Genomic DNA, 18,493 nt, shown 5'->3' on the forward strand with positions numbered 1-18,493 from the left:
ACTTTTTTTGCACTTTATCTGCTCTTTTGTGCTACTGTACTTTTGCTGCAGTAAACCTGAAATTTCTTCTTGTGGGACTAATATTAGTCGGCATATATTAAATTTTTAATGCAAACTGATAAACAGTGTTCAGTAATCTGAACACCTTGCTGCAAAATTCTCACCAAACCTGACCAGCCTCACATGCTTCACATTCATGTTGCTAGTTGTAACCCATACTCAAGGCTACACAATAGCCTCTAACTACATTCCTGTCAAGATACCTTACAGTAAGGAGTTGTCCCGGTACAACCCAAGAAGGTGTTTAAGCATGTTTTACTGACTGACAGGATTTTCTGACCTGTATATGTAGATATGCGTGTTGTTCAATTGTTGTATAAACCCACATTCAAGTGCAGAATGAAGACTTTTTTGGTCCTATTATATTGCAACTTCTGTGGAGTTATATTGAGGGAAAAAACATGGGTGGAACTGATGTGTAACCAAAAGCATTGTTATCAGCTCTACTTGCACATTTTCTGCAGTAGCAGTTTACACTGCCAGCGCAGCGGAGGAAGAATAACACATGAGACAATGCAGCCACACATATTATTTTATATTTACATGTAGTCCACTCCTTATATTAATATACAATGTATGGTTATTGTTTATTCCAAATCTGTCAATAACAGCAATCAGTGGAGAAGAAAATGCACACTCCAAAATGTAAACACATATTTTTTTTTAAATAAAACATTAATTGTGAAGGCTTCCTGGTTACCAGCATGCGTGTAGAATTGACAAATTTTCCTTTCATGCTATCATATCAGAATATGACATGGATTTGTCTCAAAGTTGGACAACAAAAAAGCAGATCTAAGCTGTCAATAAATTATATGTAATTATATGTACAAAATAACAAAATATAATAGATTCTGCAGAAAATAGAGCCTCATATAATTTTGTTTCAAATATCCCAGAATATGTGTGGTCACATGCACCCGCCTTTCTGCAATGAACTGTCTTGTCTGTTACTAAGCAACATCCTAAAGCCTCAACAATCAAGACTTGCCTTACTTTTTCCATTCTCTCATCTACTGAAGCAAGCATCCAAAATATAATACTCATTTAAAGACCCAAAGTCATTACAAACAGGGGAGAGAAAGTGAATTGCAGTGAAAGGAGGGTAATAAAAAGCATTTATGAATTCCAAGGGGCCTGTTTTTAAAGTGATAAAAGGCTTGTATGGTTGTATTCCTGAGAGCTTTTCTTTCTTTTGGAGTGTCCAAATGTTTTGATTTTCTCCGCGTTTGCATGTCTTCACATCGTGCAACACTTGTTCTTGTGTGTCTGAGAGTCTTTGAAGCGTAGCCGCTGCTTGGACCGATACTTCTCCAGGTAAGTTAGTTGTTTACTGTTGATGGCGCCACGTCGCTTCCTGAAAGACAGCATTGGGGGGGGGGTTAAATTACACATTGAAAATGTCCTAATGACATGAAACAGTAGTCTCCTACTTCACACATTCTGTCAATCAAACATACGTATGTCATATTCATCCTGAAGGGTGGTTATTAGTCTCTGAATTATTTATTGTGCTTTGTAGGTAAGACATAGTTTCTATATAATAATATTTATATATAATATAATATGATATAAATAATATTGATATATAAATATAACAATATTTTCCAATAAAAGGTTGAATAAAGTGGAACCTCTTGAGTTGAACACAATCCATTCAGTCTTCCAACAAAGTATTTCAAAACAATTTCAACAGTGCTGGAGCCTATCCCAGCCGTCTTCAGCCTGAGAGGCGGGGTACACCCTGGACTGGTCGCCAGCCAATCACAGGGAACATATAGACAAACAACCATTCACACTCACATTCATACCTATGGACAATTTGGAGTCGCTAATTAACCTAGCATGTTTTTGGAATGTGGGAGGAAACCGGAGTACCCGGAGAAAGCCCACGCATGCACGGGGAGAACATGCAAACTCGACACAGAGATGGCCGAGGGTGGAATCGAACTCGGGTCTCCTAGCTGTGGGGCTTGCGCACTAACCACTCGTCCGCCCACTCGTTCAACATAACAAATATAAAGTAATAATCCATGCATTTTCTATGCCGCTTATCCTCATTACGGTCGCGGGGGTATGCTGGAGCCTATCCCAGCTGACTTTGGGCTGCTTTATTTTAATTAACTATTCTTATAGTTATTATCACACTTTTTCTCTTTTTTTCTTTCTTTTTCACTTTGGAGGTTCCATTGTATTTAAAACATTTGTTTTATATCGTTAAACAATTATAGTTTATTGATCCAAATATAGAGCTGCATGGCGGCCGATTGGTTAGCACGCAGGACTCACAGCTAGGAGGTCCGAGTTCAATTCCACCCTCGGCCATCTCTGTGTGGAGTTTGCATGTTCTCCCCGTGCATGCGTGGGTTTTCTCCGGGTACTCCGGTTTCCTCCCACATTCCAAAAACATGCTAGGTTAATTGGCCACTCCAAATTGTCCATAGGTATGAATGTGAGTGTGAATGGTTGTTTGTCTATATGTGCCCTGTGATTGGCTGGCCACCAGTCCAGGGTGTAGGATAAGCGGCAGAAAATGAATGAATTAATGATACAAATATAAGAGGACTCTAAATATAAGTTATTGAAAAATATTCTTTCAAGGGGACCTATTATGCTTTTTATCCTTTTCTGACCTATAAATGTATTTAGAATGTTGTATTCTCGTGTTAAACGATGCCAAGATTTCAGATAATGAGGTTTGCGCATTTGGAAACAAGCCCTGATAGAAGTTTGGGATGGCTCTGAACGCTCGGGTTCAGAGAGTTTTTCTAACAAAGAGCTTTGTGACGTCAGTGTGATCCAGACTTCCTTATATGGGCATGCCCAGATATGCTGTGGGCCTGCCCTCCTCCATGCTCTGCTTCTCTGTTTTTTCTCGGTGTTAGCAATGGCTCCCAGGAAATGTTTCTCCGGGTCTAACAGGCAACTGGCAGAAGTGGTTGGAGTTGCTTGATTCCCAGGCAGCAAGAGAAAAATATTTCCATCTGTCAACGGCATTTCACACACAGGACTGTTTTGTGAACATGGGTCAAAATGAAGCTGGACTATTCGCCAAACTGTTGCTGAAGCCCAACGCCTTTCCAGTGTTACTTGGTCGTGTCAAAAGTAGTAGTAAGTAACAATTAATCAGCGTTCTATCTATGTTTATTTTGTGCAAGTAATCGAACAAAAGCAGTTGTCTATGTAGCATTATATAGTGTGCATACAGAGAGCGTCTTAGCGATGCCTGGAGTTGCTAATAGCCTGTTGAAACCACAATTGAAAAAACATGTAATGACCACACTTCCACTACCGATGCTGTGCCAAGGACCTACGTTACCACACTTTGAGTTCACACAAGGTATGTGAGGGGTCTCCAACCAGTACCTCCTAACCACTTTTCAGGTAGCTCTCCAAAGAGTTCACTCATTTATTATCAATCACATACCGGTAAAATTAGAAAATGGGGTTCGGCAGCTGTCCAGAAGTCCTTTGGAGGGCTTGGGAGTGTGACCGATGACAGTGGGCATGGCCTGAGGCAGGCAGTGGGTGCAATAAGTTAAAACAGCCCATTGTGCCAGAAAGCAGCAACTCTAAGGAAATACAGCTGGAATAAGTGCATATTCTGGAAGATCTAGAAAGCTTTCGCGTGCGACTGCTCTATAGAAGTACACAACTCAATGCAAAGGGCCAAAAATGAGCATAATAGGTCCCCTTTAAGACAATAAATGAAAGACAATTCATGCAAGTCTAAATCTCTATAACTCTTTTTTTCAGCTCAATACGGCCCTTTAAACACCAAATATGCTTCCTAATCCTAGTGTTCATGATTACCCATTGTTATTGGTGAAAATAAGGTTGGAGCATACTAACTGTCGGATCAGCTGAATGGCATCTTCATACTTCATTCCGCTCTCTATCAAGGCCAGAGCAACCAGCACAGGAGCCCTGAAGGCACAGACAGTATATAGATACAGGTTATGGGATGTATGTTAGAGGACAAAACACCTTTCTTTGGTAGTTGTGAGGGTGCTTTCACATAGCTAATGGTAATGCTAATGTAATGGTAATGGTTTTATTTCATTTGAACATGCATCAGATTACAATTGAATGCATCCCATAATCAGTTCACAGTTCCACGTGTCCAAAAGGAGTAGGAAGAAGCAAAGCTTATTAAATCCTACCCCTCCATCTGGTACTTTTACAATCAGTAACTGTTACATTTGTTCACTTCCTGCTTTCCTAATATAGTTTTTTGTTTTTTTTAGTACGAGGTGATATGAGCATCCAATGACATAATGGGTACCATAGTAAGTGTCAATATAGTGATATGTATAGCACATCATGACTGGTTCAAGACTCTTCATCCTTGTATTTAGCAAACATCAACTGCTTGTATTGTTTCTTGAATTGGCTCATCGTTGTGCATTGTTTGAGGGTCTTACTCAATCCATTCCATAGTTTGATTCCACATACTGAAATGCTATGGCTTTTTAACGTAGTCCTAGCATAGAAGTGTTTCAAATGTACTTCTTCCCTGAGATCATATTTCTCCTCTCTTGTAGAGAAGTATTGGATGACATTTTTAGCTAATTGGTTATTTTTAGCCTTATGCATTATTTTAGCTGTTTGAAGATGAACTATATCAGCAAGTTTAAGTATTTGTGATTTTAGAAATAAGGAGTTAGTATGTTCTCTGTAGGCGGCATTATGAATTATCCTTACTGACCTTTTTTGCAGTACATTTAGCGAGTGAAGATTGCTTTTATAATTTATTAGCCCATATTTCCACACAATAAGTACGATATGGTAGAACCAGAGAGCAATAAAGAGTGTGGAGTGATTTCTGATTGAGAACAAATTTAGCTTTGTTCAATATTGAAATATTTCTGGCCACCTTATGTTGTATATTTGTAATATGAGGTTTCCAGCTCATATTTTCATCTATTGTGATCCCCAGAAATGTATTTTCCTTCACCCTTTCAATGTCTACACCGTATATTTGTATTTGCTGGTACGTGTCCTTTCTGCTGTTACCAAACAGCATGATTTTAGTTTTACTTAAGTTCAAGGACAATCTATTATCATCATCCTTTCTAATGATTTAGTCTGTATTCCCTCCAGAACAAAAAGCAGTGGTATCATCCGCAAGTCTTTTGTGACTTTGGAGATATCATAGATGTACAAGTTGAACGGTTTTGGTCTCAGTATTGACCCCCTGGGGAACTCAGGCCACCTTGTGCAATCCACTTGTGCAAAAAGGTCATATACTGTAATTAATGATAACTGCCACCTTGCAGAAGAGAAATAAAGAGAATGACTCAAAATATGACACAAAGTCAAGAAAGGTGCAGTGATGCAGCGTTGTGTCATGAAGTGTTGGCATTGAGCCTGATAAGGTTCAAGCTGTTTGTCAAATCAACAGTACGTATTTATTCAGTTCTCAAGCTTCGTCATGGAATGAGTCATTGAGCGCTATAGTCAAGTCGTGACCTCTTGCAACGCCCAAGACCTTGGTCTTTGTGTTTGGCCTGCGAGGTCCCCAGACTCCATTGTGTGTGTTTTTTTCCTAATGAGGATATGAAAAAGATCTCCTTTATGGAAACTGTGAGTATGTTTGTAGCTAACCTTCCGAGGCCCGCTACGCAGTGAACAGCCACACAGCATCCTGGATCTTCCTGAAACCTCCTCTTCAGAAGACTCAACCAATCGTCAACTAACTTACTTGGAGGTGGGGCTCCATCATCAAAGGGCCAATCCTACATGGGAAATAGTTCAAAGCGTAAAACGATGTTGCCGCCAGCGTTTGATGGTGATGTCTGTGTTTGTCCTCACCACCACGGTAATGCCATCTTTCTCCAGTGGCGTTTTGTCATATGTGATGTCACAGACTCGAACCACTGTTGTGGCCCCGTATCGCTTCAGGTCCTAGAAAGGACAACGCAGTTCAGTTTCAATATTTCAAGGTTGTTTTACAGAAAGCGTGTGTGAGTATACTGTGTTTTATTACCTCTATGAAGGAGCTGAGCGTGCTGTCAGTTGGGTTATGCGTAATGAGGAATCTCATGTTCTTGTGACAGAGTTCCACAGGAGCTGGACGGTTCATGGTTGACCAATGTAGCTTTTTTTTTCCCCGGGAAGACTTCTGAGCTTATTAACCTGTTAGAAGTTAGATTTTCATTCATTCATTTTCTACTGCTTATCCTCACAAGGGTCACAGGGGTGCTGGAGCCTATCCCAGCTGTCTTCGGGCGAGAGGCGGGGTACACCCTGGACTGGTCGCCAGCCAATCACAGGGCAAGTTAGATTTTCATAATTGAAAATAAACATACAGAATTATTCATTCATTCATGAAAAATCCCAACATGATATTGCGCCAGGGCTGCACGGCGGTCGAGTGGTTAGAGCGCAGACCTCACAGCTAGGAGACCCGAGTTCAATCCGACCCTCGGTTTTCTCCGGGTACTCCGGTTTCCTCCCACATTCCAAAAACATGCTAGGTTAATTGGCAACTCCAAATTGTCCATAGGTATGAATGTGAGTGTACAGGAGATCATTTAAAAAAAATATTTTTAAAATATGGAAAACTATTCAAATAGCAGGGTATTGGAAAAGAAAGGGGAGTTTACCACATAAAACGGGAGGGTTGACATACAGTGAAGAAAATAAGTATTTGAACACCCTGCTATTTTGCTATTTCTCCCACTTAGAAATCATGGAGGGGTCTGAAATTTTCATCGTAGGTGCATGTCCACTGTGAGAGAGATAAACTAAAAAGAAAAATCCAGAAATCACAGTGCATGATTTTTTAACAATTTATTTGTGTGATACAGCTGCTAATAAGTATTTGAACACCTGAGAAAATGAATGTTAATATTTGGTACAGTAGCCTTTGTTTGCTATTACAGAGGTCAAACGTTTCCTGTAGTTTTTCACCAGGTTTGCACACACTGCAGGAGGGATCTTGGCCCACTCCTCCACACAGATCTTCTCTAGATCAGTCAGGTTTCTGGGCTGTCGCTGAGAAACACGGAGTTTGAGCTCCCTCCAAAGATTTTCGATTGGGTTCAGGTCTGGAGACTGGCTGGGCCATGCTAGAACCTTGATATGCTTCTTACGGAGCCACTCCTTGGTTTTCCTGGCTGTGTGCTTCGGGTCGTTGTCGTGTTGGAAGACCCAGCCACGACCCATCTTCAATGCTCTGACAGAGGGAAGGAGGTTGTTCCCCAAAATCTCACAATACACGGCCCCAGTCATCCTCTCTTTAATGCAGTGCACTCGTCCTGTCCCATGTGCAGAAAAACACCCCCAAAGCATGATGCTACCACCCCCATGCTTCACAGTAGGGATGGTGTTCTTCGGATTGTACTCTTCATTCTTCTTCCTCCAAACACGCTTATTGGAATTATGACCAAAAAGTTCTATTTTGGTCTCATCTGACCATAAAACTTTCTCCCATGACTCCTCTGTATCATCCAAATGGTCATATGCAAACTTAAGACGGGCCTTGACATGTGCTGGTTTAAGCAGGGGAACCTTTCGTGCCATGCATGATTTCACATCATGACGTCTTAGTGTATTACCTACAGTAACCTTGGAAACGGTGGTCCCAGCTCTTTTCAGGTCATTGACCAAGTCCTGTCGTGTAGTTCTGGGCTGATTCCTCACCTTTCTTAGAATCATTGAGACCCCACGAGGTGATATCTTGCATGGGGCTCCACTCCGATTGAGATTGACCGTCATGTTTAGCTTCTTCCATTTTCTAATGATAGCTCCAACAGTGGACCTTTTTTCACCAAGCTGCTTGGTAATTGCTCCGTAGCCCTTTCCAGCCTTGTGGAGGTGTACAATTTTGTCTCTGGTGTCTTTGGACAGCTCTTTGGTCTTCGCCATGTTACAAGTTAAAGTCTTACTGATTGTATGGGGTGGACAGGTGTCTTTATGCAGCTAACGACCTCAAACAGGTGCATCTGATTCAGGATGATACATGGAGTGCAGGTGGACTTCTAATGGGCAGACTAACAGGTCTTTCAGGGTCAGAATTCTAGATGATACACAGGTGTTCAAATACTTATTTGCAGCTGTATCACACAAATAAATTGTTAAAAAATCATGCATTGTGATTTCAGGATTTTTCTTTTTAGTTTATCTCTCTCACAGTGGACATGCACCTACGATGAAAATTTCAGACCCCTCCATGATTTCTAAGTGGGAGAAATAGCAAAATAGCAGGGTGTTCAAATACTTATTTTCTTCACTGTATATGGCGCAATATTCATTCATTCATTCATTTTCTACCGCTTATCCTCACGAGGGTCACGGGGAGTGCTGGAGCCTATCCCAGCTGTCTTCGGGCGAGAGGTGGGGTACACCCTGGACTGGTGGCCAGCCAATCACAGGGCACATATAGACAAACAACCATTCACACTCACATTCATACCTATGGACAATTTGGAGTGGCCAATTAACCTAGCATGTTTTTGGAATGTGGGAGGAAACCCACGCATGAGAACATGCAAACTCCACACAGAGATGGCAGAGGGTGGAATTGAACCCTGGTCTCCTCGCTGTGAGGTCTGCGCGCTAACCACTCCACCGCCGTGCAACAACAACAACAATAATAATAATAATAGGGCCTTGACACCACTAGCACTCAGTGCTCGGACCCTGAATGATAAGAATACTAAGAGGTCCAATATCCCTGTGGTTAGCATGTCCATAGGTGTGCATGTGAGTATTGACAGGTATGTGTCCTGTGATTGACTGGTGACCAGTTCAGGGTGTTCTGCAGGGTGTACCCCACTGGTCACCCAAAGTTAACTGGGATGGGATCGAGTCCGCTAATGCAAAAATGAATGGATGGTTGAATAACAATGTTTTGGACATTTGGACACAAAACTAATATGTCAATAGATGCTGATTTTTAGTCATCACAGGCCACAATTCTCTCCCGATACTGCTGAAAATGTGTATGTATGTATGATGCAGCTGCTATTAAATATGAATCTCTCACCTCAGTTTCAGCTGTGGAATCTTCAAATGACGGCTGGATGGATATAAACGTTTGTAGCTGTGACAAATTCTGTTTTTGTTGTTGTCGTAAGCACAATTTTACCCCATCAGTTTGGTTGATCCCGTCATCCAGGAGCACGAGGCAACAATCTATCAGTTGTGTGTTTTCTTACCACACAACCGATATGAGTTCTTTACTTCAGTCCTTTACGTTTACTGCAGGAAGAGGACTTCCGATCCTTCTTTGGTTAAGTTTTGAATCTTGAGGCTCCACTTGCTACCCCATCAGATGGCTGCTTTTGCCAGGCGGAATATGGATTTCGGGTTCAGGGTCCCAAGACTGCGTGGTAAAAATACATTATCGATTGGGCTTATTTGTGTTGGGCGTGGCAGTAGTCACCACTTTGTCGCACAAACGCCATCAACCAGTAGTTCTGCAAAGATAAAAATAAAACAACCATTAGTAGCAGAAATAAATGGTTTCTCAGCAATTCAGTTATTTTAGAGATGATGCAAAACAAGGGATGTGAATCCACTCAATAGCCACGTTTACATGAGGAGTTTTTCTCTTTCCCAATGGAATCTTTCCAAATGACCTTTCCGAAAGCAATGGTATACATGGAAAGGAATATTCCAATGGCGTGTCTACATGCGCCGCTATAATCAACCAGAATAGTCAATGGGGCATGCGCAGTAAAGCGTAAACACCAACATCACGTGATACCGACTTCCTCCAGTTTTTCTTTCACTTGTTGGAATAACTCCGTATTGCCAGTTTTTCCTTCGTCCAGTCTTGAAATTTAGTTTGAATCAAAAACAAACTTTCCGCAGCAGTCCAGTGCCGATTGCTCGCCTCCATTTTTAAAACTGAAGAACGTCTGGAGCTGCGTGTTACGTCATATCTCAGCATTCGCTGAAAGAACGCACCCGGGAACAGGAAAAGATAAAGTTCAATCTTGCTAATATTTTATAATTAAGCTCGGCACATGTTTTATATAGATATGTATTTTCTGTCACGATGTGGGCGTCACCCTCTCGTGACAGCTCCTTTAGTTTCCTTCTTTGCCTCTGTTCGGTTTTCATGCCCTTATTTTGGTTCAACTTCCTTTCTTGTTCCCTTCTGCTCTCTGACTCATTTCACACACCTGTCTCTAATTTCCACTCTCCCTATTTAGTTCAGGTGTGTGCTCTTTCGTTTGTGGCTTCATTGTCTTTGTTTTTGGTTTGCCTGTAGTTGCTGGCTACATTGCTTAAACACCATTAAATCCCTTTTGCCCACATTTTTGGTCCTGCTCTCTGCATCCTGGGGTCGCATCGCTAAGCTCGCAAGCCTGCTCGTGACATTTTCTTTTTTAATAAAACTGGACGTGTGAATGGCGTATAGAAGGGTTTAGATCAGGGGTCTCAAACTCAATTTACCTGGGGGCCACTGGGTTTTTCAAAAAAAAAAAAAAAAACGCATTTATTAAAAACAGAAAAATATACAAACTTTTTCAGTGCTTTGGTTCCGATTTTCTACAATAAAAGCTCTGATAAAACATTCCACTGTTCTCAAATATCTTAATTTTTATTTTTCTGCACAAAATAAGATGAAAAATAAATAAACAAATCAAGAATAAAGAAAATCAATCAATCAGTAATAAATAAATATCATAATAATAATAAAACAGCAAATAATAAAAACTTAAGAAACCACATATAGTTGGTGGGTAGACAAATTATTTTTTTCAGATTAAAATGAACAAAGCATTATTAGAGCCCTGTAGACATGACAAAACACGACTATAGTCACATTTATACTCTTTTTATTTACAACATATTGCGCAACTGCAGGGTCTTGAGACACATGCTAACTCGCAAACTAGAGAGCTAGCGACCTAAACGTTAGCCTTCAAGTTATTTCCTTTAAACTTAAATAGACTTACCACTTCCACACGGATAGGGAGGATAACTATTAACAGTTATTTAACCTTTAACATGAACATTAATCAAACGTAATAATCTTTTCTGGGTACATGATACCATACAGCATCCATATCAAACTTGCGCGGGCCGCACTAACATTAAACTTTCATATCAAGGCAGGGGCCTCAAACTTGTGTGGCCCGCGGGCCGCATGTTTGAGACCCCTGGTTTAGATTCTGTTCCACAGATGGCGCTAATGCACACGAAAGCTGCTTGCCAACCGCCAATAAACAACAGAAGAAGAAAGAACACAGTCTGACAACTTTCCGTTTGAGCGGGTACAAGATACCTCAATCGGATTGGGGAAAGGAATATTCCACCCCTGGGAATCCCATTATATATTCATTCGGATTGGCACTTTTCTTTCGGAATGAGGTGTATACAAAGGTTAGATATTTTCCGTTTGAGCAAATAACCCAAATGGAATTGGAATATTTGGGTCCATGTATACGTGGCTATTGATTCACATGACTAAAGCCTCAGACTAACAACCAGGGAGAACCGAACGTAATCTGGGTAATCTGTAGTCACCTCTTCACCCCTGACAACACGTACACACACATGGCCATGTACTCTTGTCACATGGCAAATTACTCACTCGCTGTTCCACAACAGCCTAGGCTATTCCAGGTTGATGATGTCTATATTTAGGAATTATCCCGCGATTATGCAAGTCAGGTTGCAGAGAGATTATTTAGTCTGGTAGCTTTGTTTGCACTCGCAGGATACTGCAGAAAGGAAAGTATAATGTAATGATATAATTGTCCCTTTGTTTGTGCTATACTGGAGATTTTCAAAGTGTGACACATTAACTTCATCCTCGAGAATATACATCAGGGGTCTCAAACTCAATTTACTTGGGGGCTACTGGAGCTCGGGTCTGGGCAAGGCTGGGCCGCATCAGGTTTTCCAAAAAAAAAACAAAAAAAACGCATTTATTAAAAACAAAAAAATGAATAAACTTTGCTTTGGTTTCGATTTTGCTCTGATAAAACATTCCACTGTTCTCAAATATCTTACATTTTATTTTTCTACACAAAATAATATGAAAAATAAATAAACAAATCAAGAATAAAGAAAATCAATCAATCAGTAATAAATAAATAAATATAATAATAATAATAAAACGCCAAATAATGAAAACTTAAGAAACCACATATAGTTGGTGGGTAGACAAATTATTTTTTTCAGATTAAAATGAACAAAGCATTATTAGAGCCCTGTAGACATGACAAAACACGACTATAGTCACATTTATACTCTTTTTATTTACAACATATTGCGCAACTGCAGGGTCTTGTGACACATGCTAACTCGCAAACTAGAGAGCTAGCGACCTAAACGGTAGCCTTCAAGTTATTTCCTTTAAACTTAAATCGCCAAAAACTTACCACTTCCACACGGATAGGGAGGATAACTATTAACAGTTAGTTAACCTTTAACATGAACATTAATCAAACGTAATAATTTTTTCTGGGTACATGATACCATACAGCATCCATATCAAACTTGCACGGGCCGCACTAACATTAAACTTTCATATCAAGGCGGGGGCCTCAAACTAGTGTCCTCCAGGCCACATTTGGCTCGCGGGCCGCGTGTTTGAGACCCCTGATGTACATGATTTGCTGGTTTGCTCACTCTTTTTACTCTTTCACCACCTCTTTCAACGACAAACGTGCCTTTAAACATAGACCTGGGTCCATCCATTCATATATTTTCTATGCCGCTTATCCTCACTAGGGTTGCCTCGTGTTGCCTATCCCAGCTGTCGTCGGGCGAGAGGCGGGGTACACCCTGGACTGGTGGCCAACCAATCACAGGGCACATATAGACAAACAACCATTCACACTCACATTCATACCTATGGACAATTTGGAGTGGAGGCCTGGCTCAGACGTTGCAAACCTTGTGCTATGCAATGTTGTAGAACAGCATTGTTCAACCCCAGAGATTGTTTGGCGGTCATGAAACAACAAACAACAGCAATAAAAATATTCTTCATTTATTAGTGCCTCGCCTGACAGCTGTCAGTTAACATTTTTTTTGTAATGATAACATATTATTAGATGTTTGATTGTATAATGCAGCCCAAAGCAGCCCAACCAGGATTTTGCAACTGTTTTCAAAATGTTACAGCAAAAGTTGTGACATTTGTTCAGTAAGTTTATGATTTTTGAATTTGTTATAAATATTTAAGTGTTCTTTGTTCTTTTGTTGCGATAAAATTGTGTGAAATAGTGGGTTAGATTTACTGTTTATTTGATGTGGACATGGGCTGCATGACGGTCGTGTGGTTAGCATGCAGATCTCACAGCTAGGAGACCCGGGTTCAATTCCACCCTCGCCCATCTCTGTGTGGAGTTTGCATGTTCTCCCCGTGCATGCGTGGGTTTTCTCCGGGTACTCCGGTTTCCTCCCACATTCCAAAAACATGCTAGGTTAATTGGCCACTCCAAATTGTCCATAGGTATGAATGAGAGTGTGAATGGTTGTTTGTCTATATGTGCCCTGTGATTGGCTGGTGACCAGTCCAGGGTGTACCCCGCCTCTCGCCCAAAGACAGCTGGGATAGGCTCCAGCACCCCCTTGACCCTCGTGAGGATAAGCGATAAAAAATGAATGAATTTTATGAAAATACATTTTTTCCCTCATAGTATTATAATATTATGCTCATACATTTTTTGTCATAATGTTCCAATTTTATTCATGTCAAGATTATGACTTTATTCAAATAATTGTTTTATTCTCATAAAATGTTTGCTGTTTTTTCATGTTTTAATTTTTTTGTTTTTGTTTTATTTTTTATTTTTTTTTGCTGCTGTTTTATTTTCCAACTGTTTCAACTTTCTTCTTGTCGATTTTCACGTCATCATTATAACTTTCTGCACCGATTTTCAGAGTTCAATTCCACCCTCGGCCATCTCTGTGTGGAGTTTGCATGTTCTCCCCGTGCATGCGTGGGTTTTCTCCGGGTACTCCGGTTTCCTCCCACATTCCAAAAACATGCTAGGTTAATTGGCCACTCCAAATTGTCCATAGGTATGAATGTGAGTGTGAATGGTTGTTTGTCTATATGTGCTCTGTGATTGGCTGGCGACTAGTCCAGGGTGTACCCCGCCTCTCGCCTGAAGACAGCTGGGATAGGCTCCAGCCCCCCCACCCGCAACCCTCGTGAGGAAAAGCGGTAGAAAATGAATGAATGAATGAATGAATGAATTCATAAAGTGTATATTAAGTGTATATTTACCTCCATTTTTTAACCAACTGTTATCTACAGTGTGTTCAACCCAGTCAATAGTAGCGATTTTCATTGTTAAAAGACACAGGATGATGATTACGATTGCGCGTCGACATCTCTGTCAATGTAAACAAGAAAGTGAGTACATGGGTGGCCAATGCACGGTCATATTTAATTGGTTTGGGTGTCAAACTCAATCGCACAACGGAGCCACCCCCCCCCCCCCCCACCGGGCAACTTGTACAGTATATAAAAATATTAAAAAGCTTCAAACCTTGAACCGACATAATTAGAAGCACGCCTTCATATGGATCATTGGCGCTCACATACACAGATGCTTGTTTGAAGTTACCAACATGACAGGACATGCCGCAATCATCCAAGCTGAAAAAATAGTAGATGTTGACAAAATGTCAACTATGCACTGACAAGTAGATAAGTGAGCGGCCTACGCAGGAACATACAATAAAAATCCAGTTTTTACTCTTTTAAACTTATAATACCAGAAGAGTATACGTATATATTGGAGGAATCACTTCATTATGCAGTGATTTTTGATAAAGTCTACGAGGTGGGCCAAAGAAATTGCCTTAGTTTGACGTGCGCATTGGAGCGACAACGGTAACTCGCGGGAAGTTGTGATGTTGTGTGTAGTTTGCAGGGATTGGTTGAATTTATGTGAATTGGTGCGATCGCATCATCGCAAAATTATGGATGGTCTGATATAAATAGCTACAGTAGAAGATAAGATAAGATAAGATATGATATGCCTTTATTCGTCCCTCAGTGGGGAAATTTGCATTGCACAGCAGCAAGAGTACAGAATTAGTTAAGCAGTACAAAATACACAATATAGAAAAATAAACAATATAAACAACCCAAGTATTAACAAATCAATAATTCTACCCAGACCTCACAGCTAGGAGACCAGGGTTCAATTCCACCCTCGGCCATCTCTGTGTGGAGTTTGCATGTTCTCCCCGTGCATGCGTGGGTTTTCTCCGGGTACTCCGGTTCCCTCCCACATTCCAAAAACATGCTAGGTTAATTGGCGACTCCAAATTGTCCATAGGTATGAATGTGAGTGTGAATGGTTGTTTGTCTATATGTGCCCTGTGATTGGCTGGTGACCAGTCAAGGGTGTAACCCGCCTCTTGCCTGAAGACAGCTGGGATAGGCTCCAGCACTCCCCGTGACCCTTAAGCGGTAAAAATGAATTAATTTTATGAAAGTAAATTTTTTCCCTCATAGTATTAAATTATTATGCTCATACGTTTTTTGTCATAATGTTCCAATTTTATTCATGTCGAGATTATGACTTTATTCAATTTTTTTTTTTTATTCTCATAAAATTGTTGCTGTTTTTTCATGTTTTAATTTTTTTTGGTTTTCTTAATTTATTTTTATTTTTTTTGGTGCTGTTTTATTTTCCAACTGTTTTAACTTTCTTTTCATGAAAAACATGCTAGGTTAATTAGCGACTCCAAATTGTCCATAGGTATGAATGTGAGTGTGAATGGTTGTTTGTCTATATGTGCCCTGTGATTGGCTGGCGACCAGTCCAGAGTGTACCCTGCCTCTCGTCTGAAGACAGCTGGGATAGGCTCCAGCACCCCCAGCGACCCTCGTGAGGAAAAGTGGTAGAAAATGAAAGAATAATTCTACCCAGAGTTATATACAAATACAGTTTGCAGATAATATGAAACGAGATGAAATATATGACCAGTCTATACACTATGATATCTTGCTAGTGAGTTAATATGAGGCATTATAGAAATACTTCACTTAGAACTTCGAGCGTTAATATTGCACGTGGAACTTAATCAGATATTGCACAGTGAATGGAGTTTGGAGTAACTATACTGAATATAAAAAACAAAGTATTACACAGATGTACATAGTGCAACACAGAACTGCTTTACAGCGGCAATACTTCTGTTACAACTGTGATCTTTATGTTCCTTTAGACGGCTTTTGTTAAACTAAAACAAGCAAACAAACATCCGCAGTTGTTCTGTCTGCTTTCCTGTCATAAGCTGGGTCAAGACCCATAGAAGTTAAAAATGGATCTGGGTATGGAGCCACGCTATGTTGCCTAACTTCCCGACACAATTTACAGCTGGTGGTATGATATGTTCTGCGGACAAGCCCAAAAAGGCTGGCTTGCTCGTAGCTTCAAATAGGATAAATCCGGTTACAGTACATGCTATACAAATGACACCCAGTTAACACCTGAAGGCAAACATTCCTTTTTCCAGCACCTGTCACAAGTCACTCTGGAAAAAGGTGATTCCAGATAAATACTTGAATTGTATCCGGGATTGTTTCTCTTACCTATGAATGGGGAAACTCCACAAACTACTAACAAGCCGCAGCTACGCCACTATCTATCTGTCTGGTAGTAACCTCTGTAGACACTGAATACCTGCAGTAGTATTTATATCCACTCCTACTAGACTACCAGCAGCGGCAATTTAACCCTACAACACCCTATAAAGTTAGTTCATGGAAAGATTCCACAAGAAAATAATACAAGGTGTTTATGCCCTTTCAGAGTTTCTCCTTACCGCTTAGATTTTTTGTGTCATCTCCAAATCGAGACTCACATCCAAAAACACCTGCAGCCACCAGTAGATCTCTGCTGGATGACACCGAGGTCTCAGCCTCCACCCCCGCAAAAACCAGATGCACTCTACTATGGAGTCCCGTTTGCAGATCTACCCTTGTTGCAGCAGCAGCAGCGTTGTTGCTGTTGCTGTGCTGAGCCGAGGATCTACCGTGAGCTGGTGTAATCAGGCTGAACGGCCATCTGACCCTGACAGCCCTGTCACCGCCAGAACACTCCACAGTTAATGCTCTTAGAAGAGAGAAGAGCCTCACCCCCCCCCCTCCTCCTCCTCGCCGCCTCTTCTCCATCCACTTCACCTCTGTCTTCCCTCCCTTTCCAGCAGGTACTTGGTGAGCAGGGACAATTAAGGTGATGTTACCTCCTCCCTCTGCTGGTAATAAGCCAGAGACAAATAATTCGACTTTCGACATATACATGATCAAATGTAACCTGTCTGCTAAATCTACCCTGAGGTGTGCCGTCTCTTCGTTCTTTTTGTGCTCCACTCCCTGACTGACCTAAAAATAGAAGCTACCAAACAGGTTGGACAAGTCAAGCTTAGCATGTACTTAATGGAATTAAACATCTCTTCTCACTGGAAAAGTTGGATCCATCGATAGAAATTGTTATTCATTCATTCATTTTCTACCGCTACCCTGGACTGGTCGCCAGCCAATCACAGGGCACATATAGACAAACAACCATTCACACTCACATTCATACCTATGGACAATTTGGAGTGGCCAATTAACCTAGCATGTTTTTGGAATGTGGGAGGAAACCGGAGTACCCGGAGAAAACCCACGCATGCACGTGGAGAACATGCAAACTCCACACAGAGATGGCCGAGGGTGGAATTGAACTCTGAAAATCGGTGCAGAAAGTTATAATGATGACGTGAAAATAGACAAGAAGACAGTTGAAACAGTTGGAAAATTAAGAAAAACCAAAAAAAAAACAAAAAAATTTAAAACATGAAAACAATTTTATGAGAATAAAATATAAATATTTGAATAAAGTCAAAATAATCTCGACTTGAATAAAATTGGAACATTATGACAAAAAACGTATGAGAATAATATTATAATACTCATTCATTCATTCATTTTCTACCACTTTTTCCTCACAAGGGTGGAGGGGGTTGCTGGAGCCTATCCCAGCTGTCTTTGGGCGAGAGGCGGGGTATAGGGAGGATAACTATTAACAGTTATTTAACCTTTAACATGAACATTAATCAAACGTAATAATTTTTTCTGGGTACATGATACCATACAGCATCCATATCAAACTTGCGCGGGCCGCACTGACATTAAACTTTCATATCAAGGCGGGGGCCTCAAACTAGTGTCCTGTGGGCCATATTTGGCCCGCGGGCTGCGTGTTTGAGACCCCTGATATACATGATTTGCTGGTTTGCTCACTCTTTTTACTCTCTTTAAACATAGACCTGGGTCCATCCATTCATATATTTTCTATGCCACTTATCCTCACTAGGGTTGCCTCGTGTTGCCTATCCCAGCTGTCGTCGAGCGAGAGGCGGGGTACACCCTGGACTGGTGGCCAGCCAATCACAGGGCACATATAGACAAACAACCATTCACACTCACATTCATACCTATGGACAATTT

General features: G+C 40.9%; 1 protein-coding gene across 2 annotated transcripts; it reads right to left on the reverse strand.

Annotated features, from left to right (window-relative positions):
• Positions 1 to 576: 576 nt before the first annotated feature.
• On the reverse strand, positions 577 to 17,087 carry LOC131136559 (protein tyrosine phosphatase type IVA 3). Of its 2 annotated transcripts, XM_058083546.2 has the most exons (7): positions 16,825 to 17,079; positions 9,053 to 9,485; positions 6,050 to 6,198; positions 5,875 to 5,967; positions 5,668 to 5,798; positions 3,913 to 3,987; positions 577 to 1,417 (listed from the first exon to the last, which is right to left on the reverse strand). In XM_058083546.2, exons 3-7 carry the CDS (start codon positions 6,143 to 6,145, stop codon positions 1,300 to 1,302), a joined length of 513 nt encoding a protein of 170 aa, XP_057939529.2. In that variant the 5' UTR covers positions 6,146 to 6,198; positions 9,053 to 9,485; positions 16,825 to 17,079; the 3' UTR covers positions 577 to 1,299. The 2 variants fall into 2 exon arrangements, with proteins under 2 accessions (XP_057939529.2, XP_057939530.2); XM_058083547.2 differs by lacking the exon at positions 3,913 to 3,987 and having other exon boundaries at positions 16,825 to 17,087.
• Positions 17,088 to 18,493: the final 1,406 nt, after the last annotated feature.

This window comes from Doryrhamphus excisus, linkage group LG17 (genome assembly GCF_037039965.1).
Source record: "Doryrhamphus excisus strain RoL-2023G ecotype Guam linkage group LG17, RoL_Dexc_Guam_v1.1, whole genome shotgun sequence".
Classification (NCBI taxonomy): Eukaryota; Metazoa; Chordata; class Actinopteri; order Syngnathiformes; family Syngnathidae; genus Doryrhamphus; species Doryrhamphus excisus.

Bases quoted from the DNA above. Each gene is read 5' to 3' on its own strand.
- LOC131136559 (XM_058083546.2), bottom strand. From the start codon at position 6,145: ATGAACCGTCCAGCTCCTGTGGAACTCTGTCACAAGAACATGAGATTC. The intron at 5,968-6,049 runs GTAATAAAACAC...TGTCCTTTCTAG, and splicing joins CGCTCAGCTCCTTCATAGAG to GACCTGAAGCGATACGGGGC. The intron at 5,799-5,874 runs GTGAGGACAAAC...TTTCCCATGTAG, and splicing joins AAGATGGCATTACCGTGGTG to GATTGGCCCTTTGATGATGG.